The sequence below is a fragment of the Arvicola amphibius genome, chromosome 9, assembly GCF_903992535.2.
Source record: "Arvicola amphibius chromosome 9, mArvAmp1.2, whole genome shotgun sequence".
In the NCBI taxonomy this organism is placed as follows: Eukaryota; Metazoa; Chordata; class Mammalia; order Rodentia; family Cricetidae; genus Arvicola; species Arvicola amphibius.
In genome coordinates, this window is record NC_052055.2 from 4,920,021 (window position 1) to 4,947,120 (window position 27,100).

The 27,100-nt window shown below is 45.1% G+C and overlaps 1 protein-coding gene across 2 annotated transcripts; it reads left to right on the forward strand.

Annotated features, from left to right (window-relative positions):
- Fzd6 (frizzled class receptor 6) lies at window positions 1–26,654 on the forward strand. Of its 2 annotated transcripts, none has more exons than XM_038342369.1 (7): window positions 1–108; window positions 888–1,207; window positions 13,452–13,648; window positions 19,285–20,302; window positions 22,079–22,227; window positions 23,369–23,797; window positions 24,888–26,654. In XM_038342369.1, the coding sequence occupies exons 2-7, from the start codon at window positions 1,031–1,033 to the stop codon at window positions 25,054–25,056; spliced, it is 2,139 nt and encodes a 712-aa protein (XP_038198297.1). In that variant the 5' UTR covers window positions 1–108; window positions 888–1,030; the 3' UTR covers window positions 25,057–26,654. The 2 variants fall into 2 exon arrangements, with proteins under 2 accessions (XP_038198297.1, XP_038198296.1); XM_038342368.1 differs by having other exon boundaries at window positions 56–288.
- Window positions 26,655–27,100: the final 446 nt, after the last annotated feature.

Here is a 27,100-nt window from a genome sequence, read left to right on the forward strand (position 1 = left end):
CGGAGGCGGTGGAGGCCCGGACGCTGCCCCCCACCCCGCCGTACCCCACCCCAGCATACCCCTCCCCGGCCGGGCGAGCCGGCGGACGCGGACAGAGAGCCGCCCGAGGTGAGGCGACCCGGCCGACCCGACGGGGCGGGCGCCGCAGGTGCTTCTGACTCCGGGGTCCCCGCAGGCCCCGGGACGCCGCGGCTCGGCTGCAGGCCGGGGACAGGTGCCCAGGCGCGGGGCACCGGGAGTTCAGGGGAGCCCCCCACCCACACCGGTGCCTGGAGCTGCGGATGGAAGGTTTGCGCTGGGTGGGACGCGGGTCGGAGAGGGCACGGGTGAGCGCACCGAAGGGAAGAGTGAGATTAACAGCAAAGTAGACTCACCAGGCTGGCCCGCTCTTCCCTGGGGACCTCGGTCAACCCGGCCAGACAGAGCGGCCTTTTGGGAAAACAGGAAAAGCATATCCGCGGAAGACTGCTGTGGGAGCGAGTGCTAAAGTTAAAGAACTCTGGGTCTCAGGGAATCCCACTAGGACTGTTTTTCCTCCAATAGAGAGATTACCAAGATTACCGAGGGACCCTTGGCTGCACGCCACCACACCTCCCTTCCAGCCCTTTCCCCACCTCCAACCTGCTCACCTCACGTTGGCCCAGCGTTTCTTCCTAAACCTCCCATCAGCCGCTCTCCAGAATGGAAGCTTCCTTAGCAAAATGATACATTCCATGCCGAGGCAGGTGGAAACGCATCTCTAGGGTGGAACTTCCCATCATTTCCCCCAGTGTCAGTTACCTAGAAGGAAGTCTGACATGCACTTGATTGAGTGACAGATGTGGCTGATAACACACTTTGGGTTTGTTTTTTACAGCGGCTGACCCAGAACTCATTTTTTTTTTCAGGAAACAGCTTCCCGCAAAAGGGTGAAAATAATGGAATGAGGAGGCATTTGAACGTTTTTTTATCTCTGAATGAGAATCTTCTGATGATGAGAGGGGTTTAAGGTTAACCCCAGCCATGCGGTAAAATCGGAAGTCTGAAGAAAATGGAAATGGCCCCATTTCTGTTGCTGTGCCTTTTTCTACCCTCGGTAAGAGGACACAGCCTCTTCACCTGCGAGCCGATCACGGTCCCCAGATGTATGAAAATGGCTTACAACATGACCTTCTTCCCCAACCTGATGGGTCACTACGACCAGGGGGCTGCTGCTGTGGAGATGGAGGTCAGTCATATAAATTGGTTTATATGTAGTTTTTAATTATCACTTTTTAATCTTTAAATATAGTCTTTGTTTTGTTTAACCAATCATGTTTTTAAAATTACTTTTGAAAATTTAGTTTCCCCCTGCCATGTTTCGTGCACATTAATTTGTTTAGAAGAAGGGTTAGTTCATAATGAACGGTGATTGCAGATGACCAAAACATTTCACTTTTCTGAGTTTTGGATGGTTGCTTCTCTGAAACGGTGAATTCTGAATTCTTTCAATGGTTGAGCTAAAGTTGAAGAAACTTGAGCGTGTTTTTTAAAAAGATACTTGTCATTTGGTTTAGTTTTTCCAAAGCCAATAAATTACTGGAACGTTTTGTCATTAAGGACAATGTTTACCAGAAAAGTGACTTTTTCTCAGGCATGACATTTAAGTATGTGTTCTTTCTGTACGTCGTTACTTGTGAGAAGAAACCCCACTTGTGGGGTGAAGAGCAGGGTGACACTAAAGATTGCCCCAGGTGCCTCGGTTACCTACCTGCCTCTGGTTTAGAGATAGGCTAATGTCTGAGGGAGGTGTGGGAAGAAAGAGCTACCTGTAGAGACAGGAACCTGCCCTGCCACACAGATCTGTTAGGTTGATAAGTTTCATGAAGGAAAGAAGAGACAAGTGTGTTGTTTTGTAATCTTTCTCTAGAAAAGCTGAAGGCAGTAAAGCTTTTCCTAAAGTCAGGCTGTCTCCAAGAGACGAAACCCCTAGAAACAGAATCTGGCTAGAACTTTAAAAACTGGCTCCGTTTGATCTTGCAGCTTTGATGGTCTTTCATTGTCTCCTTGAATAGCTGTCTGACCACCTCATTCTGGACTCCCGTCTGGGCAGGACAGTTTTGGATACTAAGACGCAACTTTAAGAGAGTCACAAGTTACAATTTGTAGTTTCAGTAGTTCTGGCTAGAACTTTTAAAACTGGCTCCGTTTGATCTTGCAGCTTTGATGGTCTTCCATTGTCTCCTTGAATAGCTGTCTGACCACCTCATTCTGGACTCCCGTCTGGGCAGGACAGTTTTGGATACAAAGATGCAACTTTAAGACAGTCACAAGTTACAATGTTGTAGTTTCCCAAACCAATGCAAAGTCTCCTTCCCTTTATCAGATGAGGGGCACGGTGGACTGAACACCGTCTCTCCAAGGCAGCACGGTCTCCCACCCAGCCATATCCTCAACCCTGTGAGGTGTTCTTTTGAACACTCAACAAAGGATTCGGGGAGACTTCCATTGATTAATCAGGACCCTAAGTATGTGTGGGAACACCAGCAGGCCCTAATTACTGTGTTCCTTCTTGCTTTCTCCCATGATGCTATGTTATAGATCATTTTCCAGGGAGTATTCTTCAAGTACCTGTTTTAGTCTGGCTTCCTCTCTGTGTAGTAGCTATGTGCATTTTAAGTCTGAATGCTGGCAGTGACCTTGTAAATTCCTAACATTTACCCTGAGTTCCTTCATGTAGGATGGCAGTGGAAGGTCAGAAGGACGCACTCGGCTGTGGGAAAGGCTTTTTTAAAAACAGTAAAACTGGTTTCTGCCACATGTACATATGTAGTTTTTTTTTTAAAGACAAGTGTTTGTTTTCTACCTTAAAAAGTTGTCTTTTACTTACCTAGCTTCTTCCCCAGGTAGTTTTTTGTCTGGACCCCTCAAGAAGGGTTTTCCTCTTTATTTGTGTGCTGACATTTCCAGTCTCTTCCTGTATCTTCACGCACCGCATGCTCCTGGCTTTGGCACTGTCCAGGTGTCCTATTACACGTCCAGTGAATTCATTTTAAAATACGGACTGAAGAATTTTGTGGCTGTCATGGCAGCCATTTGTTCCTTTGTTCTTCTCTTGTCTTTTTGCAAAGACTTTTTCTTTTGAGACAGGATCTTGCTTAGCTGCCCAGTCTGGTCTTGAACAATCTCTGGAGGCCAGGTAGACCTCAAACTTAAAACCTTCCTTCCTCTGCTTCCCCAGTGGCAGGGGTGAGAAGTCTACCAGTTGGACAGGATGTCTTTTCTTTTTTAATGAACAGGGTCTTCTTGTGTTTTCCAGACTGGCCTAGAACTGGCTATCTAACCCGGGCTGGTTTTGAGCTCATGATCCTCCTGCCTCCATGTTCTGAATGCTGGAATTATAGGCACTCACCGCCATGCCTGCCTCAAATGTACTTTCTTAGCTACCAAGAATTCCATGTAAGTCAAGAGATCTATCCCATTCCTCTCCTTTAAAAAATGTATTATTATTATATGTGTGTATATGTACGGTGTTAGTGTGTGTGTGTGTGTACAGATGTGCCATGCACAGTACCAATGTGGATGTCAGAAACTATGTGTGGAGGTGGGCTTTCTCTTTCCACTCTGAGTTCTGGGGATCTAACTCAGGTTGTCAGGCGAGTACCTTTCCCCATTGCATCATCTTGTCAACTGTTCCCTCCTTTGATGACTCCATTTTCATTTTCTGCTAGCTAGTCTCTTTTACTGAGTTTAGGTAATTATGGGACTTTGTTAATCTGTGATGAGATAAGATAGAACTCTGGCTCTCAAAGTTTAGTTCGTAGACAGCTGCTTCTGAGCACCTTAGAAACCCAGCTCTCTGAAGACCGCATGGCTGTTTAACGAGCTCATCCAGTGTTATGATTTGTTAAAGTTTAAGACCCACTAGTTAAACCTTTCCCATGAAGGGCCACATATATTGGGTTTTGTAGACCAGCAGGCTCTGGCACAGCTGTCCACCTTTGCAATTTGAGCAGGAAAGCTGCTATGGACAGTCTGTGAACAAATAAGCATGGCTGTGTTTGGTAAAACTTCCATGTGTCTGCAAAAGTGAACAGTAGGCAGGCCTGCGAGCTGTACCTTGCTAGCCCTTGCTTTACAGATAGACTATCATGGGATAAATAAACATTATTATTCATTCTTAATAGTATGTTATCCAGGCTGTATCTTATTTACTTTCCATATGATTATTCATTTGTGTGTGGTAGGGCACGGAGAGGCCAGACAGAGGACTATGTGGGTGCCTTTCTCCGTTGCTTTCTACTGTATTGTCTTGAGATGTGATCTCTCACTGAACCGGAATCTCACTGCTTTGGCTAGGCTATCTGGCCAGCAAGTCTTTGGGACATACCTGTCTCTTCCCCTGTTGCTGGGGTCACAGGCATGCACAGCCATGCTCAGCTTCTTATGTGGGTGCTGGGAACTCGACCTTAGATTTCCATGCTTACAGCTCTTACTGCTTTGAAAGAGAAAGGCCCCCCTAGGCTTTCATAAGGTGTGACTACTTTGTCCCCAGCTGGTGAAACTATTTGGGAAGAATTAGGAGGGACAGCCTCGCTTGGAGGAGGCATGCCACTGTGGGTGGGCTTTGAGGGTTCAGAAAACTGACACCTTTCTCAGTTTCTCTCTCTCTCTCTCTCTCTCTCTCTCCCTCCCTCCCTCCCTCCCTCCCTCCCTCCCTCCCTCCCTCCCTCTCTCTCTCTCTCTCTCTCTCTCTCTCTCTCTCTCTCTCTCTCTCTCTCTCTCTCTCTCTCTGCCTCCTGCTTGTGGATCAACATGTGAGCTCTCAGCTACTGCTCCAGCACCATACCTGTTTGCCACCATGCTCCCACCGTGATGGTCATGGACTCTAATCCTCTGAAACCATGAGCCCCAAATAAACTCTTTCTTCTGTAAGTTGCCTTGGTAATGGTGCTTTATCACAGCAATAGAGAAAATATCTAAGACACTCCTTCAGCCATTCTTCCAGACTCCAAGTGTGAATTTAAATTTTTTTATTATCATTTTGAACTGTGTGTGTGTGTGCATATGCTTGTGTGAAAGCATTGCCTGTGAGTGCAGGTACCTGCAGAGACCAGAAGAAGGCACAGATCCCCTGAAGCTGGAATAACAGGCAGTGATAAGCTATCGGAAATGGGTCCTCTACAAGAGCAGCCAGCTAACGGTTTTTACTACTGCGCTATCTCTCCAGCTCCACTCTCCTCCACCGTATGAGTTTTGTTGTTTTTGAGACAACGTCTCACTACATGACTTTGTCTGGCTTAGAGCTTGCTATGTAGACCAGGCTAGCCTCTAGCTCATAGAGATCCACCCGCCTCTGCCTCTGGAGTGCTGGTATTGAAGGTGTAGACCGCCATACCCCACTCTATATGACTTTCTAGAAAAATTTATCACAGGTCAAAAGGATCTTAAAATAAGAGATTCCCGTTTTTCCTCCTCTTTTTGTTACCTAATCGTAAGGGCTGTTGTGTTACAAAGAGTTAAGTGTGGCTCTGGTTGATAGCTTGGCTTTGTAAGAAAAGGATGTTGTGTGAGTGAACTCTCCCTGGTGGGAAAACAAATGGCCGCTGCTTTTCCATTATGTTCCCTTTGTTTTCTGGCTAGAGCATCGTTTCAGAACCCACGAGGCTGACATCCTGTGAGAGAATGATTTCATTCCCTAGGACTGAGGTTGCTCTAGGGAAAATGGAAACAGGAATATTGTATTATTCTTTGTTGAGGTCCAGGCTGAAGCAGAGTCATGCGTTGTGTTTAGACTAGCAAGTGGCCATTCTGCTTTTAAACAGTGTAAAGGAAGTAAGCCATAAAAAACAAAAACAGAAAAACCAAAAAAAAAATCCAAAACTTTTCTACCCGCTAATATGTACTATTAAAGTGTTAATATTCAATTAAAAATAAAAGGGATGGTCAGACGCAGGATTGACAGGCATCTTAGAAAAGGTGTTCCTGTTGTACGGTGACTTTTTTAGACATTTTCTTTTTTTTGTATTTTGGGGGGAATCCAGGGGACTCTGTCCTGGTGTCATTTACCACCTCTCTTCATTCTTACTCCCATCTCGAAAGGAGAGCAGATGTTTCATGTGGCCCAGCTGCATTGTTCTTAGGGTGTAAAATGGCTGTAGCTATCTCACGGGTACTCCAGGAGCCACAGAGCTAAATAAACACTTCAGAGTGCGCTCAGCTGGAAGTGTCGTGGCTGCTGTAGACCTCCACTCACCTTCCCTTGGGAGGTGGTGTTGTAGACACAGGGAAGGTTCCTTGACTACTTCTAGGTATTCAGAGTAAAGATAGACTCTCATGTGAGCAGAAAGGGGTCTGTGGATAGGCACGGACTCCCATCTCATTTCTTGGTACCCTGCAGTCTAGGATGCTGTTAGTCATACCCTCTGAAGAGCTTGTCCACACAGGGAAGATTGTGGTGATTATTGTAGGTAAATAATAAGTTTTTTCCTCTCTATTTTGCGTATTTGCAATGTGTGCTTGTGTGCAGTGTACTTAAAGGAGTCAGAGAACAGCCTTGTGGCATAGGTTTCCTTCCCCCTTTCTGTGGCTCAAGGTAAGGTTATGAAAGCATTGTACTCAAAGAACCAAGTCCATCCATGTCTTTTAAATCTTCAGGACACTATCTGCTATTTTTGGGATGAATTAATACCTCTAGATAATTAATAAGTTCTTCTTAGAGAGCTTAAAAACAATAAGAAGTGTCAGGCAGCGTGGGTGACACAGAGGCAGCCTGGGAACAGCAAAGCAGTTTGTTGTCTCTTTTCTCTCTAAGGACTCTCACTTTCTTTTGTCAGCGGCTCTGGAGATTGTTTGGTTGTCTCTCAGGTCTCATCACAATCACTAGACGGCCGCTTTCTTTCTGGTGCCTTCTCTAGCAGGAAGCGAAGCCACGTGCAATCGTGGGCAGTCCTGAGCATCACCTAGAGTAGAGAGCATAAGTTCTGAAATGAAAATTAGACACTTGCAGCCCCTTGCCAAGTACCAACAGGATTCCGGCCCACGCTTCAGGAAAACGATAAATGTTCCTAATCAGGAACTGAGATCAGCCCAGCTGAAATAGTGCTGCAGGACCACTCTGCTTAGATTTACCCTTGATCTTTTCTTAAAAAAAAAAAAAGAAAGAAAAAATCAAACCCCTTTCTTTCTTTCAGTACCACAGTTAGAAATTCTAGTCCCCCCTTTTCAGGACTTCTGGCATGGCCAACCCAAGGCACTTTTTCTGCATACTTCACTGAGACTAGCTGGTATCTGTCTAACAAGTTATTTGAGTGCATAGATCAATAATAGAGACACGGTTCAATTGCGAGGCATATGACAATGAATCATATAGACCTCCGTGCTCTCGTGGGATTTATAGTCTCATCAAAGAAATAGAAAACGATCTATCTGGTCTTGTTTTACTATTTCATTATAGTTTTCAGCAGAGGTTTGTATTCTTAGATTGCCTTTTGCCCACAGCTGCTCAGTAAGCAAATGTCTTATTTTGTTTGCAGAATGCACATTTAGAACTATTTTAATATTATTAGAACTATTTTAATATTATTTTGCTCTCATCATTGCTTTATTTTGTGTGTGTGTGTGTGTGTGTGTGTGTGTGTGTGTACTTTTGGTTCTTTGTACTCTGTAAAAGGAGCCTCTTTGGGTTTCTGTTTTCTCCCTAAGGTAGGGCATCTGGACCAGTCAGGCAGGAAAGGAGTTGACCAGAGTAGCAGTGGGCAGCTCGGGGCAGCTCGGGGCAGCTTGCATACTTAACAGGCAGATGGGAATTGGAGCCCAAGCTCAAAGGAAACAAATTACACCCAAGACCCTGACGTAGGGGGAGTCTACTTAAGAGAACTTAGACTTTCACTGAGGGCAGATGCTGACGGGAAGGGATCCGGGGTCTGACTTACGCGGCTGCACATCTGGATGTGCTGATGTATTAAGGACTCCAGACTGTTTGCTGCCCTGCTTTAGGCATCCTGACCTCAGCAATAGCCAGGTCAGCCCCAAGGGGAAGTCATATCTTGAATTTAGATATTCCTTCCTGCCACCATGACCCCTTTGTTCTGGAGCCTTAACAATCGAATCTTGGAATAATGAGAAAAAACAAAAACAAAACAAAAAATCTGATTGACTCCACAGAGTGGCTATTTAGTCTACATGGTTAAGAGCTTCCTCTGCATTGAAACCTTTTGGCCCGCGTTCACACACAACCAAATCACTAGACATTATAGGCTCGTTTTGGAAAAAATGTGCTCACATACTTTTCCAGATTTCCAGTCTCAAGTCCTCCCATCTTCCTCTTTAAAATAACCATGTGGGGCCAGCAAGGGGCTCAGCAAGTACAGGTGCCTGCCGCCAAGCCCGATTTAAGGTGCATCCCTGGGACCCACAGGTAGAAGGAGAAAATGAACTCAAAAGTTGTCCTCTGACTTCTACATGTATGCTATGCTCCCTCCCTCCCTCTCTCCCTCTCTCTCCCTCCCCCCCCTCTCACATACACACACAGAATTTAAAACAAATTTTCTTTTTACAATATCCCTATCTGGTTATTACTCATATTCTATTAGTGTAACTTCTTATCTCAGACTGCCTTTCAGCTTATAATATGGGTAAGATATAATAGTTAAAATTCTATTTACTTAGGGCTCTCTCTGAATAAAGTTGACATGATATGACTCTTGGCTGGGCCAGCTTGTATAAACCAGGATGCTATTGTTCCTCTTCTGTCATTTAGTCAAAGGGAACTCTCCACAAGGCCATTAGTACTGCTGCTGTTGCTGTTTGTTCCGTTGCGCTGGTCTTGGATGCAGGGCCTTGGGTGTGCCAGGCAAGCTGTCCAAAAGTGAGCTACACCCCAGTCCATCAGCAATTTTTAAGGAAAAAACAGCAATATGGCAGAAGTAGAAATTTTAAGAACTTAAACAATAACAATCCGCTTATGGTGCTGCTCCCTGTCTTTAAGATATGCTTAGTTACTTGAAGACGGAATGCTATTGGGTGGGTACGCCTGACATCACGAGTAGGTGAGTCCCATAGCTCCCAGTTCATGAGAAGTGACTTAGGTTGGTGATCTAGATGTTATTTAGATTCTCTAGATATCCCGTTGTTTTGCTCACTGTTAGGACTAGTATCAAAATCAAGGGGGGAAAGTCCCTTTAATTCAGTAGAAAAAATTTATTTGCTCTTATGTCTTACCATGGGTCTGGAGCGTAGGCCTCTGGCCTCAGTGTAAAGCGTGTAGGTCTGACATCTGTGAAACAGCGGCGTGGTTCAGGGTCTCTGGCAGGGAAATTAAGATGCAGAGCTGAAGAGCTGACTCAGGCAGTGTGGTTCTCATCTGAAGGGTTACCAAATAGATCTCTGGTCCCAACCCCAGTTCCCAAATCAGTAGATCTGAGCTCGAGCGGCCAATCTGCCTTTCCAAGAAGTTCCTGAGAGTCGCTTTAGCTTTTGATCTACGGACTAGTCTTTGAGAATTCTTTTCGATGGCAAGTTCGCCTCATTGTACAACGTTACTTAACCTCTCAGAGCCTGACCCCTTTATCTGCTAGGCTGCTTCTCAGGGTTATCGTGGTATCTTAAAAAGCTTGTTGTATGCCGGGCGGTGGTGGCGCACGCCTTTAATCCCAGCACTTGGGAGGCAGAGGCAGGCGGATCTCTGTGAGTTCGAGACCAGCCTGGTGTACAAGAGCTAGTTCCAGGACAGGCTCTAAAGCCACAGAGAAACCCTGTCTCGAAAAACCAAAAAAAAAAAAAAAAAAAGCTTGTTGTAAGTTTTGATAATTATAAGATTTGTAATATTATAATAAGAATTTATAGGTGTATAAGAGTTGCAATCCATAGTTGAGGTTCTGCTAACAGTAACAGTGAGTCCAGCATAGATTTGGAATTTCCAAAATAACTTGCAATAAGAAACTGGCACATTCTCCTTGTGATCTGGAGGCTTGGCCCAGCTCTGTAGTTGTGGGTCTGTGATGTCGAGGTGCCGTGAGGTCACTGGGGAAGGAAACCTAGAGGAGTCTCTCAGCAGGCAGGGTTTCCTCCCTGGCCAGAGCAGCTGTGCCTTTGTTTGCTCAGTGCGTCAGGCTCTTTTGTACTTCCCACTTAACCGTTTATTGGTTAGATGAGGTTTATACAGATGTTTTGAGAACTCAAAGGTCCTCTAAGGCCCCAAGACTAAGTCTTGCGTCTTGGTCTTCCTAGTCCGCATCAACTTGAAAGTTAGTGGCTTCTGTTGGATCTGACCCAAGGACATGTGTTCTTCCTCCTGCACAGCATTTTAAATGTATCAGTTAAAGTGCCAGGACTCAAGATTTGGGAGATTTCTTACCTAAAAAATGAGGCTCTCTTTTTTATCTATGCAAAATTGACGTCTTGACGATTCTGTGCTCACATCTCCAGGAAAGGTCTGCGGGATCTAGGTGGCAGCTGCTGCCAGCCACTCCCCTGTCTCACACACCTTAACTGGTGAGCCTAGCCTTCAGACAGAGTTTCAGTTTTCAGTGTCTGCTCTAGTCTCTTTTCTGTATATAAATGTCAGTGTTGCTGTAGTAGGCAAACTATTTGTGTCAGGGCTCTCTAGAGGAACAGAACCCATAGAATAAATATGTATTAAAAGTAGATTTGTTAGGTTGGCTTTCATATGGCATACTGGGTGCTCCAACAGTGGCTAGTGGGAGGCTGAGAAGCCAGAAGCTGCTCAGTATCCCACACCTTGCTGCGCTTGTCCTGAGGAAATCTGCAGAGCGGAAGTACATGTGTGACGTTCATCTTGCCGTTGGACTGGACATCAGTTCTTGAGTGCTTGCCATCTGCTCACTATGGCAGTGAAAAGCAGTGTCTCTGCTAGGATGCAATACTGCACCCTTACATGCTTTCTACAGAAGCATCTGGCTGTCAACACTTAGGGAGCCCTGTCATATTCATAAAGGCTGTTTTAAAGTCTTTCACCTATACTTCAGCTATGTTGGAATATCCAGGGCCTGATGTGGTACAATTGCTGGGCTCTAGTGGAGACATAATTGTCCTAGCTGTTATTGATTGTGTTTTTACGCTGGCATCTAGACATCTGGGATTGGGAAGATTGTATCTAGGTGCTGGTATTTTGTCTTTGTTGGGTGGGTGTTTTGTTCTTTGGTTTCTATTTCCTCTCTTGTTCTTAGGAGTGTGTGGTGTCTGTGTGTTGCCTGTAGGAAAATCTGGGGTCCTGATAGCTGTGGGCACTGGGGGTTCCAGGTAAAATGTGTTTCTGGGTATTGGGACCTGTTGACAGAGGTTTCTGTCCCACCAGGTCCCACAGCCATTCAGTCCCAAAGAAACACAGAGGTCTACGTTAATCATAAACTGGTTGGCCTATTAGCTCAGGCTTCTTATAACTCTTATAATTTATATTAGCCATAATTCTTGTCTGTGTTAACCATGTGGCTTGGTACCTTTTTCAAAGAGGCATTCTCATCTTGCTTCCTCTGTGTCTGGGTGACGGCTGCAGACTGATCATTTCCTCTTCCCAGAATTCTCCTGTTCTCATTGCCCTGCATCTACTTCCTGCCTGGTTGCCCTGCCTATACTCCCTGCCTGGCTACTGGCCAATCAGCATTTTATTAAAATACAAGTGGCAGGATAAAAGACCATTGTCCCATAGCAGGGACCTGAGACTTAGGAATGTGGAGGGGTTGGGTGTGGCGGAGGTGCCTCACAGGAGGGAGGAAAGCAGGGTGTTCCACCAGGATCTGCTTAGTTAGCCCACTGGGTGTGGGGCAGAAAGTGAGGGAGGCCATAGCCGAATGTTTTGCTAAAGAGCTAGGGATGAGACTGGGGGATTGGACTTGGAGGAACAGAAGAAGAGGTGAAGATCGGCAGTTAGCTTTCTTGCTTCTCTGGCAGGAGTTTAACTGCTAGGTGGTAGTTACTCGACACTGAAATACCCCGTGGACACTTCCCCATCAGCATTTGGATGATCGGTGTAGCAACGCAGTGGGAAACTCTTCAGCAGTTAGAAGGGGTGAACGATGGCTCCACAGAACAACATGGATGCATCTCACAGTAACGACCTTGGGCTGGAGAGCTGGCTCAGCAGTTGAGAACACTTCCCGCCTCTGCAGAGGACCAGGAGTGGGGTTTCTGGTACCCATAGCAGATGGCTCACAGCCACTTGTGACTGCAGTTCCAGGGACTCAGATGCCCTCTGGCCTCTTGACACCTGCAGACACACATGGAGCACATAATCTCACACAGGCACACATAACTAAAATACATGAATAAGCCATGGAAGCCTGTGATGATGAAGCTGAACAACAAAACAGAAAACGTACTGTATGGTTCCACTTATATAAAATCACAGAAGTGGTCGCCAGGGATGTTTTGCTGAGTGGACGGGGTGGGGGAAAGCGGAAGGGAGGTGGTTGAATTTGAAATATAGTTTGAAGGAAGAATTGTAGGATTTGTTGACGGCTGGATATAAAGTGAAGGAAAAACAGTAAAGAATGAGTTCTTTCATTATTTTCAAGATTCTTGGCCTGAGCAGCTTGGGCGTCATGAGATGGGACATTTGGGGGCAGTTTGGACACAGCGGGGCTGAGTGTGAGGTGGTAGGCGACAGCCTAATGGAGCTGTGGGGAAGCAGATGTTCACATCTGGAGTGCACAGAGAGAGAGGCGGTGCTGGTGGGTTTCCCCGGAGCCGTGTTCCGGCAGGAGGCGCAGGATCTGAGCTGTAGAGCGTTTCTTTAAATAGACGATCAAAAGAGGAGCAGTCAGTGAAATGGATAGAGATCCAAAACCTTAGTGTCCTGTAAGACAAAAGGAAAATGTTCAGAAAGAGGAATTGTGTTGGTTGGTGACATAAACAGAATAAAGACTTGGAATTTACCGTTGGACTCAGTGTGGCGGCTGTCGCAAGTGGTTTCCCATTCTGTTCCTGTCACTTCTGCCACAGTCGTGATTTCTGACCTCACTAGAGCCTGCTCACCTGTCACCTGGAGAGGCACCCTCTACCTACATCCTTACTAACGCGGCTCTCCTTCCACCCGCCCCACTGCAGCTTATCCTTATCTAAATCTAAGAAGTTGTTATGTAATATTTGTTCTGTGGTGTTTGCCTTCACCACTAGGGTCAAATGAAACGGAAGGACCTCTATTCCACTCACTGCTGGGTTCCCAGCCTAGCGCAGTGTCTGCTGCCCAGTGACGTCACCTGTAAACTAAAGCTGGGTGACGGATGTCTGTGCAGAGGACAATGAACCGTGATAAGGCGTGTTTTCTAAAAAAATGGTCTAACCTATAAAATGATAATTACCATCTTACGTGAAGGACTCACACATAAATCCCATGGACGAGAAAGTTACTACCTTAAGAATTAATCTCCCTGAAAGAAACAGTTAAAGATTCGTTTAGAGGCTCAGTAAAAAAGTATATCTGAACGCATCCGTGATGAACGTCTTTCTAACTGTGCCTTTCTGTCTTTTAATAGCACTTTCTGCCTGTCGCGAACCTGGAGTGCTCACCAAACGTTGAACTATTCCTTTGCCAAGCTTTCGTACCAACGTGCACAGAGCAAATCCATGTGGTTCCACCGTGTCGTAAATTATGTGAGAAAGTGTATTCTGATTGCAAAAGCTTAATTGACACTTTTGGGATCCGGTGGCCGGAAGAACTTGAATGTAACAGGTGAGTTTTGTTCTTCACTGAAATGAAAACTACAAATACTAAATCCTAATGGAGTTTTAGTATTGTTAGCGCTCCGGGATATCGCTAGCATTAGTTGACTCAACGCATGTTTGCCGCCCACTCAAGAGGTGGGCACAGTAGTGGTGTGCACGGTCGACCTGCTGGTTAGCAATAAACAGACTTAGTTCTTGCTCTCAGGGAACTTACAGTGAGGAAGAAGGGGCAGATGATACTCAAGTAATTGTGCCAGGGAGTGTGCTGATGCCTGTGAGAGACACAGCGAAGGGGCGGGCATAATTATATGAGAACCCTGCTGCCTCTGGTCTAAACTGGGGCTGGGGAGTGGTCAAGAAGGAGCTGACCGTGGTTTAGGAGTGGACCTCAAGCATGAAGGATAAGGCTGAGCTGGTTAGGGGATGAGACAGGAAGAACATTCTAGACAATAGGAGCAACTCGTTCAGTATCTTGTGGCAGGAAAGAGCTTGGCATAGCAGGGCATTAACAAGCCTGTGAGAAGCTGAGCATGGTGCCACGTGCCTGTCCTCTTAGTGCTCAGGAGGCTGTGCCAGGCGGATCCAGAGTTCAAGGCTATGTTATGAGACCCTGGCTCGAAATGCAAATAAAACAAACGCAAGACAGTGAGTGTAATTGTAGTGATGAGGGGCCAGAGGAGGAGAGAGAAGCAGTAGTTAGGCCCTTCCAGGTCCCTAGCATGTCTTCTGCTGAGAGCAGGGGCTTGCCAGGTGTGTTGGCGTAGGAGTGGCTTCTGTGTAGAGCAGGGCTCTCTCACTGGTTGCATGAGGGCTGTTGGAAATCTCTCCTTGGGAGTTCACCTCAGGACTTCAGGCTGCCTCCCTTTTCCAGCGTTGATGAGTCGGGAGTTCACCTCAGCTGCCTCTGAGAGTTTAGCCCTTTACATACAGTTTTTTTGGCAAGATGTCAGTCATTTGGTAACAACTGAACTAGTAAGAAAAGTGCAAAATGTGTGTCCAGAAAGGAGGGAGGAATCTGAGGATGAGGTGGCACCAGGTTCAGCCACTGTGGAGGAGTCTCCCCTCTTACTAGAGCAGTGGGGACAAAGGACAGATGCGGGGCTGAGGATGTGGAGGGAGTGGGAGAGAAAGTCAGACACACGAACGACCTTCAGGAAACTGGGTGTTGAAAGAGAGGAAGAGGGTGTGGCAGCCAAAAGGAAGCCCAGGAGATTTCCTCTAATGGGATAAGTGGTGAGAAGCGGAAAGCACAGAGAAAATAGAGTTTATCTGTGGTTAGGGTTTTATTGGACAGATTTAGTACAAAGATAAAGGAGCAATACGGACTACTAAAGAGCTTCCAGGATCGAGGGAAAGCAGGCACATACAAGGTAGGAGAAACAGTCCATAGAAGTCCAAGGAGAAGGCAGGATCCCAAGCACAAATGTGATAGAGGCGCCTCCATCAGAATGGTGGGACAGAGTCAGGATGGCCCAGGACGGTAGGGCTGTGTGATCACCAAGGCTCTTAGAGAAGGCAGGAGCCTGCTAGTGTCTGTTGGGAAGTAGCTGGTGCCTGGGTCCTGTTGAGCCGGGGAGGTGGGTTTGGGTTATAACTTTGAGAAGCGACAGACAGGTGGAGCAAGTGAAAGAACGAGCAGGTTGTAGAGCTTTGTGTCACTTTAGGAAATGTGGGTTACCCTGAGTTAGTGGATGCTCTGGTCCCTCGAAATATTCTGCAGCAGTGGTGGGTGCATCGGCCTGTCACCTGGGAAGCAGATATTTGGGTTTGTCTGTGGCTGGAGTTTTATCAGATGGATACAGTGCAAAGATGAGAAAGGGTAGCGTGAGGGGCTGGAGGGATGGCTTAGGAGCACTTGTTGTTCTTGTAGATGACCTGGGTTTGGTCCTCGAGCACCCACATGACAGTTCACAACTTATTGTCCTGTTCCAGGGTATCTGAAGCCCTCTTCTAGCCTTTGAGGGCACCAGGCATCCACACAGAGATATAGAGACAAAACACTCAAGCACACAGAATAAATAATAAAAGGGAAGAGTAAGATGAAGGAACAATAAGGAGGGTATTACTTCAACGTTAGTTAGCCAGTGACTGTCTGAATGGATGAGGACTGAAGGGAGAAGTTAGAGAACCGCCATGTGAAAGCAGGACGTCCCAGGGAGGTTTGAAAAGGTGGTACAGACAGTTCCTGAGGACACGCTGTAAGATGGGTGAACGCTTACAGAGCAGAGGCGGGGTACCGGGTTGATTACAGGAAATGGCCGGTTCCCCATTTCCTGTAACAGGCTGGAGTGGGGATTACCACTGGAGAGAAGAAAGTTCAGAAGCCAGAGTTTAATGAGCTGTCCACAGGATGGTCGAGTCATGGAGGATGATGCCAGCAGGAGAGAAAACGCAACACCCTTCACATGATCTTCACGGCCTTTTTACGATATGCCCCCCGACCTACGCACTAAAGATATGCAGAAAAGAATTCCCGTTGTCCTGGATCTTACATCTTAATGGAAGGAGGATGAAATACATAAATTCTAGGTGTTCTCAGAGGTAGTGTCTGTGGGAAAGACGCTCTCTCTCTCTGGGGTTGCCGGCACAGTTTCAAAGCATGGAGGTCGTGACTCACAGAGACAGCGGCTGGTATTGATGCTGACATTTCCTCCTCTTCTCAGAGTTTTAATCTACAGAGTCGGATTTTGTTGAGAAACATTATTTTCTTATATCAAATCAAATTTGTTTTATGTTTGGGAATACCTGAAAGGTCACATTGGGAAGTGGAATCTCCATCTCTTTTATAAAATTGTGTAAACCCAACATCAAACCATGCATATCTCACTAGTATAGAGCAGATGAACATCTCTTTTTAAACCACTGATTGATCACTAGAAATATTCTCATTTCTTCTTAGATGTAAAAAAGGTCTTCGGGGTTTTATGGCATCTTATCTTGCAAACACAAAAGCAGGAGAATTTCTGACGGCAGCCCTAGTCCGAGCCTGCTGGAAGCTTTAACATCCACACAGGCAGCTTCTGTTTTACTGTAGGACGCTGGAGGAACGGCACACTTTAGGCTCTGGGTCCCCAGGACGATGCCTCTACCCTTCCAAGTGCCTTTGCTTTAGGACAGGTGGGAAAAGCACCCCAGTTCTTGGAGGCACAGCTCCTAGCCTGTCAGGGTCCAGGCACACTTTTTATGCCAGGACCGTGTTGCCAGTGGTCAGCGTCCCTCCTCCTAAGAGCACCCCCCCCCCCCGCCCCGCCTGTCTTTCCCTGTAGCACAGACTGTGCAGCACACCGTGGGGAAGGCTTGGGATCTGATTCCTCTCGTCCTCTTTCTTTCCCTCATTTTCAGTCTTCCGTAGCCACACTTTCTCCCTAACTGTGCGCCTGTCCCAGCTGCAAGAAAACACACTTTGGGGTTGGAAAGCTGACTTGTATTGCTCTTGCAAAGGACTGTCGTTTGCTTCCCAGCACCCATATTAGGTGGCTCACAGCCGCTTGTAACTCAAGCTTCTGGAGGACCCGACCCTGCTCACCTTCACGCGCACCTGTGTTCACATGCACACACACACACAGAAACATAAAACTGAAATTTTTATTTTTATTTTTTTTGGTTTTTCGAGACAGGGTTTCTCTGTAGCTTTGGAGCCTGTCCTGGAACTAGCTCTTGTAGACCAAGCTGGTCTCGAACTCACAGAGATCCGCCTGCCTCTGCCTCCTGAGTGCTGGGATTAAAGGCGTGTGCCACCACCGCCCGGCTCAAAACTGAAATTTTTTAAGAAAGAAAATGTACTTTCCTTTTGTAATCCATCAGCAGGTGCTTCCACCACCCAGATGACTGGGTTGTTTTATTGCTTTATTTAAAAACATAATAAACAGAACTAAATGATGGCACATTTTTTTTAATAAAGTTGAAAGATTGTGAGCATTTATTTTGGAGGAATTTATTTCTATCTCCCTGTCTTTGTTTTGAGATAGAGTCTCACTGTGTAGTCCCAGCTGATCTTGAACTCACTCTGTGAACCAGTCTGGTCTCTAGCTCACAGAGATCATCCTGCCTCTGACTCCTGAATCAAGGTGTGTGCCACCACACACACACACCCTCCCAAAAGTATGTCCTATGGAAGAGCAGCCAGTGCTCTTAACCGCTGAGCAATCTCTCTAGCCTCTTATTTGCTATTTTTATCTTAGCCTGCTCTATTTTGAATGCATTCTCATTGTTTTTTAAACCATATAGACCCTTCAAAATAACACCAGTGCACCCAAATTCAGCTCAGTGGTACAGTTCTGCACAGAAGAGAGTTAGCTGTGTGTTGCTCCAGCAAATAGCCAGTCAGGCCAGTGATGTGAGCAAGCTGGTCCTCACCCTGTCCTGATGGCTGTCTTGTCCTTCTGAGACTGTAAGCTCCACCTGTCACCTCTCACAGCCAACCTAGTTTTATTCCCTTGGTCACATGATTAGTCAGCATTGCCATGAGCATTAGAGAAAGAACGTAGGGTGGGGGCAGGGCTCAGTGAAAAGAGCATTTGTCCCGCGTGTGCAGAGGCTCACACTCAGCCCTTCATGTGCAGAGGCTCACACTCAGCCCCGCGTGTGCAGAGGCTCACACTCAGTCCCGCGTGTGCAGAGGTGTAGATGGAGCGGCAGGCTGTGTCCTGCCACCCGGCTAGCTTTACCCAAAATAATTACATGGAAACTGTATTCTTTTAAATACTGCCTGGCCCATTAATTTCAGCCTCTTACTCACATCTTGATTAACCCATATTTAATAATCCGTGTAGCACCACGAGGTGGATCGCTTACCAGGAGAGATCTTAACCTGCGTCCATCTCTGAGAGGAGAGGCATGGTGACTGCCTGAAGCATCTGCTCACTGCCTTCTACCCAGCATTCTGCTCTGTTTACTCCGCCTACCTAATTTTCTGTCCTATTGGGCCAAGCAGTTTCTTTATTAATTAACCAATGAAAGTAACACATAGACACTCCTCCATCACAGAGGCTCACACTCAGCCCCACCTGTGCAGAGGCTCACACTCAGCCCCGCGTGTGCAGAGGCTCACACTCAGCCCCACCTGTGCAGAGGCTCATACTCAGCCCCGCGTGTGCAGAGGCTCACACTCAGTCCCATGTGTGCAGAGGCTCACACTCAGTCCCATGTACCTGGAAATGAAGAGCGGCTGATTTCCTTGGGATTTATATTTCATATGCCATAGCAAGGCAAGCCAGTATTTTGTCTGGGGATTACCGAATTAAGTAAACTATATACCCTCCTAAATATTCTGTCTTAAAAGCAGAAAATATTTAAAATTATGATGCGACTTAATTATCTTCTGAGGAAGTAGATTTTTATGGCTTCCTGTCTTCTTGTTGATGCATTTAAGTGAGCTGAGGCTTCATGAACAACCAGATTTTAGTTGGTTTCAAAACTCTACCCAACGCTAAAGATAATCTCTCAGCCTTGCTGTTTCCCATCAGCTCTGAGTGCAACAGGGTCGTGGTTTATACTGGGAAAGTGGAGTAGACCTGAGAGGGCTTGGGGAAGAGGCGAGAATCTGATCAGAGTGCATTGCGGATCTGCCCGAAGTTCTCAGAGAATTAATGGGAATGTCATTCCATGCTGACCTCACACCCTGAGTCTCTGTGGTCTTTACAGGCTGCCACCCTGTGATGACGCTGCTCCCGTGACTCCCGATCCTCACACAGAGCTCTCTGGTCCTCAGAGGAAAACAGAACAAGTCCCAAGAGACATTGGCTTCTGGTGTCCAAAGCATCTTAAGGCTTCGGGAGAACAAGGCTATAAGTTTCTGGGAATTGACCAGTGTGCCCCTCCCTGCCCCAACATGTATTTTAAAAGTGATGAGCTGGACTTTGCCAAGAGCTTCATAGGAATCGTTTCAATCTTCTGTCTTTGTGCGACTCTGTTCACATTCCTCACGTTTCTAATTGACGTCCGGCGGTTCCGATACCCCGAGAGACCAATCATCTACTACTCCGTCTGTTACAGCATCGTGTCTCTCATGTACTTTGTGGGGTTTTTGCTGGGCAATAGCACAGCCTGTAACAAGGCAGACGAGAAACTGGAGCTCGGGGACACGGTTGTGCTGGGGTCGAAGAACAAGGCTTGCAGCGTGGTCTTTATGTTCCTGTATTTTTTCACAATGGCCGGCACGGTGTGGTGGGTAATTCTCACCATTACTTGGTTCTTAGCCGCGGGAAGAAAGTGGAGCTGTGAGGCCATCGAGCAGAAAGCAGTGTGGTTCCACGCGGTTGCCTGGGGCATGCCGGGTTTTCTGACTGTCATGTTGCTCGCTATGAACAAAGTCGAGGGGGACAATATTAGCGGCGTTTGCTTCGTCGGCTTGTATGATCTGGATGCCTCTCGGTACTTTGTCCTCTTGCCCCTGTGCCTCTGTGTGTTTGTGGGGCTGTCTCTCCTTCTAGCTGGCATCATTTCCTTGAATCATGTCCGACAAGTCATACAGCACGACGGCCGAAACCAAGAGAAACTCAAGAAATTCATGATTCGAATTGGAGTCTTCAGTGGCCTGTATCTCGTGCCCTTGGTGACACTTCTTGGTTGCTATGTCTATGAGCTCGTGAACAGGATCACCTGGGAGATAACTTGGTTCTCCGACCATTGCCGCCAGTACCGCATCCCGTGTCCTTATCAGGTAGGATGTCGTTTGGATGACGCCACTGTTGGCTTTTCATGTCCTGGCAGTCAGTGCACTTGTGTTAGTCACGGTCAGGAAATGAGACTTCAGCCTGAGAAGACCTACCAGATGGAGGGGGCCATTCCCTGTGCACCAGTCAGGCTGGGTGACGTGCCCAGAGTTCATTCCTCAAGCGGTCTTTCTCGTTACAGTTATAATACAGCAAGTCTCCTGCAGTTATGTTAAGCATTAAAATCGAAAATAATTAAATTGGGTTATAAAAGCAGATTAGCAAGTATGAAGAATAGGCCTCATCAGAGGGCTAAGAGGAAAAGTAAATTCTACTGAATTGGAGAGGTTTGTTTGCCTTTTTTTTTCCCACCTCTATTAGTAGGAAAATGCTATGTTTGGGTTTAACCTTTTGTGCAGTGTGTGTTCTAAAAATAGAATTTGATTTTCGCCCAGCCCATCCTGTCATTCTTAACCGAGGAAAACGCACGACTGAAAATGTTTCTTGTGTCTCTGATGCTTATGATTAGTATAAGGAGCTGTTTTTAAAATTAAAAATTTTAAATTCCTGAAAATATATAATTTCTGAAAGCATTTCAGTTGACTTGTTAAATAAAAATTTGGGGGTTTTTAAAAGGCAAATTTTGGCAGTGTGCCTATGTGCTTGGGAGGTTGAGGCAGAAGAATTGTTGAGTTTGAAGGCAGCCTGGGCAATGCAGTTAGACTCTCTCTCCGATAACTTCATTAATCTAAGATAGCTTTGACGTGTCTGGGATGTAGCCTAGTGGCCGAGGACTTGCTGAGCATTTTAAGGCCCTGGACCTTCGCTCCCCTCCCTCCTGCTCTCCCTCTTTCTTCCTGATCTTTGGCTTCTCCTGAAGACTCACTTTGGATAATGCAGGGATGAGCTCTGCCACATTCCGTGCAGTTGGCACTGGGTGGGGGGTGACCTGGATGAGTCTAGATAGGGGCTGGGTGAGGAGCCCTCAAAGGACAAGCCTTGCAAAGCGAAGCGCTGCCTGCGTTGATGTGGGTGGGGCTCTGGGCAAATTAACACACAAGAATGCAATCTGTGTGACACTTGAACACTTAGGATAGTATTTGAAAATGTTAGCCTAAACAAAAGCATGATTTTACTTTTTATGAAATTTCTACATTTTCACATCTTAATGTTTGTTCTGTGATAACCAAACAAATCTTATTATCATGTGCATTGATGCAGAAGGCTAGGAAATATGAGTTTGATTGTCTGTTAATTTTTTCTTTTTATGCATATGAGTGTTTGCCTGCATGTATGTATATGTACCACATGTATGCCTGGTGCCAGGAAGGACAAGAGAGGGCACTGAACAGAGTTATGGATGGTTGTGATGCATTATGTGTTGCCGGGACCGAGCGGCAAGTGCTCTCAATGGCCGAGCCATCCCTCTAGCCCCTAAATACATTTTAAACATAGATTATAGTAAAGGAAAATAGGTAAATACTTGCAGACAAATATTTTAATAATTATGAGAGGCCCCTCTACCAATAGGAGAGGAAAAGGTCAAGAGGTCATGCCAAGATCCTGAGACTCATAAGTATTTTTCTCTGTTGAGAGACATATTTTGATATACTTAAAAGTTCCTTGTTCAGAACGCCATAAAAATGTATTGAACTTAAAACTATTGTTTCTCATATTATTTATTTCAGACTTTTTGCAGCGTAACAGACTGAAGATGTGTAATTTGCTCACACTTTACCTTGACAATGTAGATTTTTCTTCATGTTATTATTTTGTTTTTGTAGGCAAACCCAAAAGCTCGACCAGAACTGGCTCTATTCATGATCAAATATCTGATGACACTAATTGTTGGCATCTCTGCGGTCTTCTGGGTTGGAAGCAAAAAGACCTGCACGGAATGGGCTGGGTTCTTTAGACGAAACCGCAAGCGAGAGTAAGTGCGGACTAATTGCCTTAGATTGTTTTAAAGGAAACAGAACAAAATGCCGATGTTTTTTTACCTAAAATGATAACAATTCAAACTAATGGGATGTTCTGTAATATCAGTGTATGCTTAGGAATAAATAGTTCATTTTGATTCTCTATATATATTGTGTATAATGTGCTTTAGATTTTTTTTCCTAATGACTTAATTATTAAACTTTGTGGTACAGATTTCATAACTGTAGCTGGACGGGGGGCTACATGTAGCCCCCACATTTGATGGCTCGAGGCAGGAAGATGGCAAATTTGAGGTTCACTTGTATAGCAAGACCCTGCCTCCAAAATATTTTAATTCAGAACCATATGCTTTTTTACTAAGAATTTTTGAAGGCTGGAAATTACATTTAACAAGCACTTTGTTATCTTTATTGTTATCTGTGTTGTATCTCTTATTTATGTACCCATATGTTGACAGAGGTTTCTGTCCTGCCCGGTCCCACAGCCGTTCAGTCCCAAAGGAATACATAGAGGTCTAGCTCAGGCTTCTTACTAATTAATTCCTACATCTTAAATTAGCCCATAATTGACTTGGTACCTTTTATCAGTGAAGTGTTCTTATCTTGCTTCCTCTGTGTCTGGGTGACGACTGCAGACCAAACCTTTCCTCTTCCCAGAATTCTCTTCTGGTCACCTCACCTATATTCTCTGCCTGGCTACTGACCAGTAAGCATTTTATTAAACCAATACACATGACAAATCAATACAGGGAACAAGTCCAGACCAACACCCACACTCACGTCACTAAAACCTGTCAACTTTCACGTTAGAAAGCAGAGGTCAAGGTTATGCTGTGTCCTCTTTCTCTGGCTCGCCCCTACATTTAGCATATATCTGTGTGACAGAAATACAGTCAGTGCCATTGCTGATTTGTATTTCCTTTGCCTTCAGCCTTTGATTTCTGACCGTTTTAATTTCTCACTAGTATGCTGCTTCTGTAAGCAAAAGCAAAGAAGGTGTTTGCGCAAAAGATTTCTTGATGTAGGAACCCCGCTTTTGTAAATGCTACAGACCATATAGAACTCCTAACTGAGGAGAGTCTGCCTGTAACCCTCACGATGGGCTGAGCACATTCTCCCTGGGTTTCCCCGCAGCCCCATCAGTGAAAGCCGGCGAGTGCTGCAAGAGTCCTGTGAGTTCTTCCTGAAGCACAATTCTAAGGTGAAACACAAGAAGAAACACAGCAAACCAGGGACGCATAAGCTGAAGGTCATTTCCAAGTCCATGGGAACCAGCACAGGAGGGACGGCAGACCACGGCACCTCTGCCATGGCCATCGCTGACCATGACTACCTAGGACAGGAAACTTCCACAGAAATCCAGACCTCCCCGGAAGCATCCGTGAAAGAGGCGAGAGCAGACAGAGCAAACACCCCCAGAGCGAAGGAACAGGACTGTGGAGAACCTGCTTCCCTGGCAGCATCCAGCTCCAAGCTCCCTGTGGAACAGAATGACAGGAAAGGCCGAGATGGCAGTGTGAAGGAAAAAAGCGTTGTGTCGGAAGGGGCTCCAAGTGAAGGAAGGTGAGGCTAACCAACTGTTGTCTGATTGTCGTCATTTGAAATAGAGCATTATTCATTTTTTTTTTTTTTTTGGCACATATTGCATCCGGAATGAAAGCATTGAATTTTAATTCAAGGAAGTTTGGTTTCAGCCAGTAGATATGCTACTTAATAGTTTAGTTTTTAGTTTTAAGAAATCTTAATATATTATGTTTGAGTTGGAAAGTGATGTTCATTTATTGAAATTGCTAAGAGTTATTTGACAGTTAGGTAAGTGTTTAAAGTGTATCTGAAATGCAGGCCAGACTCCCATCAGACATCATAGCCAAGTATGGCAGTCTGTGCTTGTAATCCCAGCACTGCGGAGCTGGGGTTGTGAGAGTCATGAATTTGAGGTCAACCTGGGTTACATACAACACAAGTTCAGGGCCAGCCTGAGTTATAAAAGTAGCAAGAAAGAAGCATCTCAAGGAAACAGAACACATTGTATTATTCTGTATCTAAGGTGATTTTTATACAAAGATGATTATAAAATGTTTTTAGTTTTCAAACATGAAAAGATATGGTAGATTTTCCCTAATGATCAAAAGTAACCAAAACACAGGGCTGGTTGTGTTTTTGGGGATCCCCCCTGTCCAGAATATTGATAGCTGACTATAGCAAACTCAAGATTGTTCTACCTAAGCCCTTTCAGACAGGGCTGAAATATACTTTGTGTTCCCATAATGCGTCCATATACCTGGCTGTAACTAGCTAGATGCTTTACCCTCCCCTGGGTTTGAGCTGAGGTCTTGCTCATCTTTGTATTCCTAAAACTGTGTTTTAACACTGCTGGGGGATCAGAATGCTGGGAGCAGGAATCTGCCCGAGAAAGTGTTCCCTGCGAGATCCCAGGCTTGGCCATACAGGACAGCACTGAGTGAAGTCTCTGAAGTCAGCAAAGGTTGTATCTGAGAAAATTATTTGTGATTTGAAGTGCTACCCAAGAGCTTTAGGGGATTGTCTTCTGATAGCGCCAGAGCTGCTTGCAGGTAAACAAGCAGCAGTTAGAGGGATGGTTGACATCCTTTGTGCCTCTGTATGTACGTGTGTCAACTTTCTTCTTTTCTAGGGTAAGCCCAAAGAGCGATGCCACTGAGACTGGCCCAGTGAAGTGCAACAGTTGGCAGGTCCCCAGTTCTTCAGAGGCGAGCAGCCTCAAAGGTTCCGCCTCTCTGCTGGTACGCTCAGCCTCCGGAGTTAGAAAAGAGCAGGGTGCAGCTGCTCATTCAGACACTTGAAGAAACATTTTATCCAATGCATTTGTCTCTTTTACAAAACCACAGCTGGCGGGGAGACTAACAGAGTGGTAGAGCCCTCACCCTGATATTTGAGGACCTGGGCTCATCTCCCAACACTGCAGAAAGAAAATCAAGGTTACATTCTTCTTTGCACTTAAACTAGCTTTGTCTACTGTCCAGTTGTTTGTTTGTTGTTTGAGACAGGGTTTCTCTCTGTAGCCCTGGCTGTCCTAGAACTCACTCTGTAGACCAGGCTGGCTTCCAACTTAAAGATCCGCCTGCCTCTGCCTCCTGAGTGCTGGGGTTAAAGGCATGCGCCACCACTGCTGGCTTTTTGTCTACTGTTATACTGGGGGTGGAGGGGATGCAGATTTCAAGAATAATACAATGCATTTATACCTGGAAAAGAGGAAACATTCAGGTTAATAATATTTTTGAACTGTAGGGAGTGGGGAGGGCATTAGAGGAATCTTCCTTCTATTTGTGAAGATTCTTTTATTAAAGTATTTTAAGATGTTATGCTGTTTCATTCTTTTGATATAAAACCAGGATTTTTCTTTACTGAAGTATTTAAAACTCATCATCGAACCTTTTATATGTAAACATATATATTTGAAAATACTTATGTATTTGAAAATTTTTGAAAATCCTGAAAAATCGGTTCAAATATTTTTATGCTGTTGTTCTAATATTTTGATAACACTTTGATACTATGGTAGCTGTTACACTGAATTTTTCAGAAACTTGTAAAACAGCATTCTTTTGTGAGTTTTATAAGTGTTGACATTTGAAGATTTCACAGGTCTTTGAAAGGAGATGCCTGTGCAGACAGTGTGTCCCTCCTTGATTGCCCTGCCTCCTACCTTCTGCATCTTAAATTAGCAGGTGAAATGTTAGTTTTATAAATTACACCAAGCTACTGAGTTCCTTTTTTATTTTTTAAGGTTTTGTGACCGCTTAAGATTGAATTATAGATATTTATAGTTGCTCATAACTTTTTTATTTTATTATTTTTTATTTTTTTTGAGACAGGGTCTTACCATGTAAACCCTGTCCTGGAACTCAGTATGTAGACCAGGCTGGCCTTGAACTAACAGAATGTCACTCCCTCTGCCTCCCAAGTGCTAGAACTAAAGGCTTCAGCCACCACATTTAGTTTTCATTCTTCTTTAAAACTTAAATTTTTTAGACTACTACAGACACTTTGTATTGTATCTGTTTCAGATGCCATGCAAAATTCATATCTGCAACAAAACATGCAAAAGAAACTGTGCTGACAGCAGTAGGGAAACAGACAGTGGTGGAGCCCTGCATGAACAGATGTAGTTTGAACAACATACTTGAAAACACTAAGGAATTTCTTTAATTTGTTTCTCATTAAGTATTATTTCTTGAGCAGCATTTTCTTGGATGCTTTTGGGCTGTTTGATCTTCTGCTAAAGTTTAAATTAAAATTATCATGTACTGTATGGAAAATGTTGTAAATGCTAACTTTTCCACATTTGTAAACTTTGTACACAAGAACTTTTTTTGTGTGATCTTTTCATCAATAAAATTTTCTTTGTATAAAGGATTGTATTATGTGACAAGATATTTAAGTACTGACACAGGAAATAGTGTAATTTTTCAGATTAATGATGGCATAACTAATAAACCAGAAGCTTCTTTTTAACTGAGGACAATGAGGACAGTTGCATCTGTCAGTGTCTTGTGCCAGGTCTTTTGGGCCACCAACCAGTTCCCAAATCATGACACGGAGACTTATTGTCAGTTATTAATGTTTGGCCTTATTTTAGGCTTGTTCCTGGCTAGATTTTTAAATTTATATTAACTTGTTTCTCTTCATTCATGTTTTGCCTCTGGACTTTTTACCTTTCTTTTCTTCTGTATGACCTACTCCACCTCTGGCTGGTGGGCTCTAGATGACTCCTGCTTTCTCTCCCACTCTCTCTCAAGCCTAGATCTCCTCTTATTCTCTTTGCCTGTCAGCCCAGCCTATCCCTCTACTCCTAGCTATTGGCCATTCATCTTTTTATTAGACCAA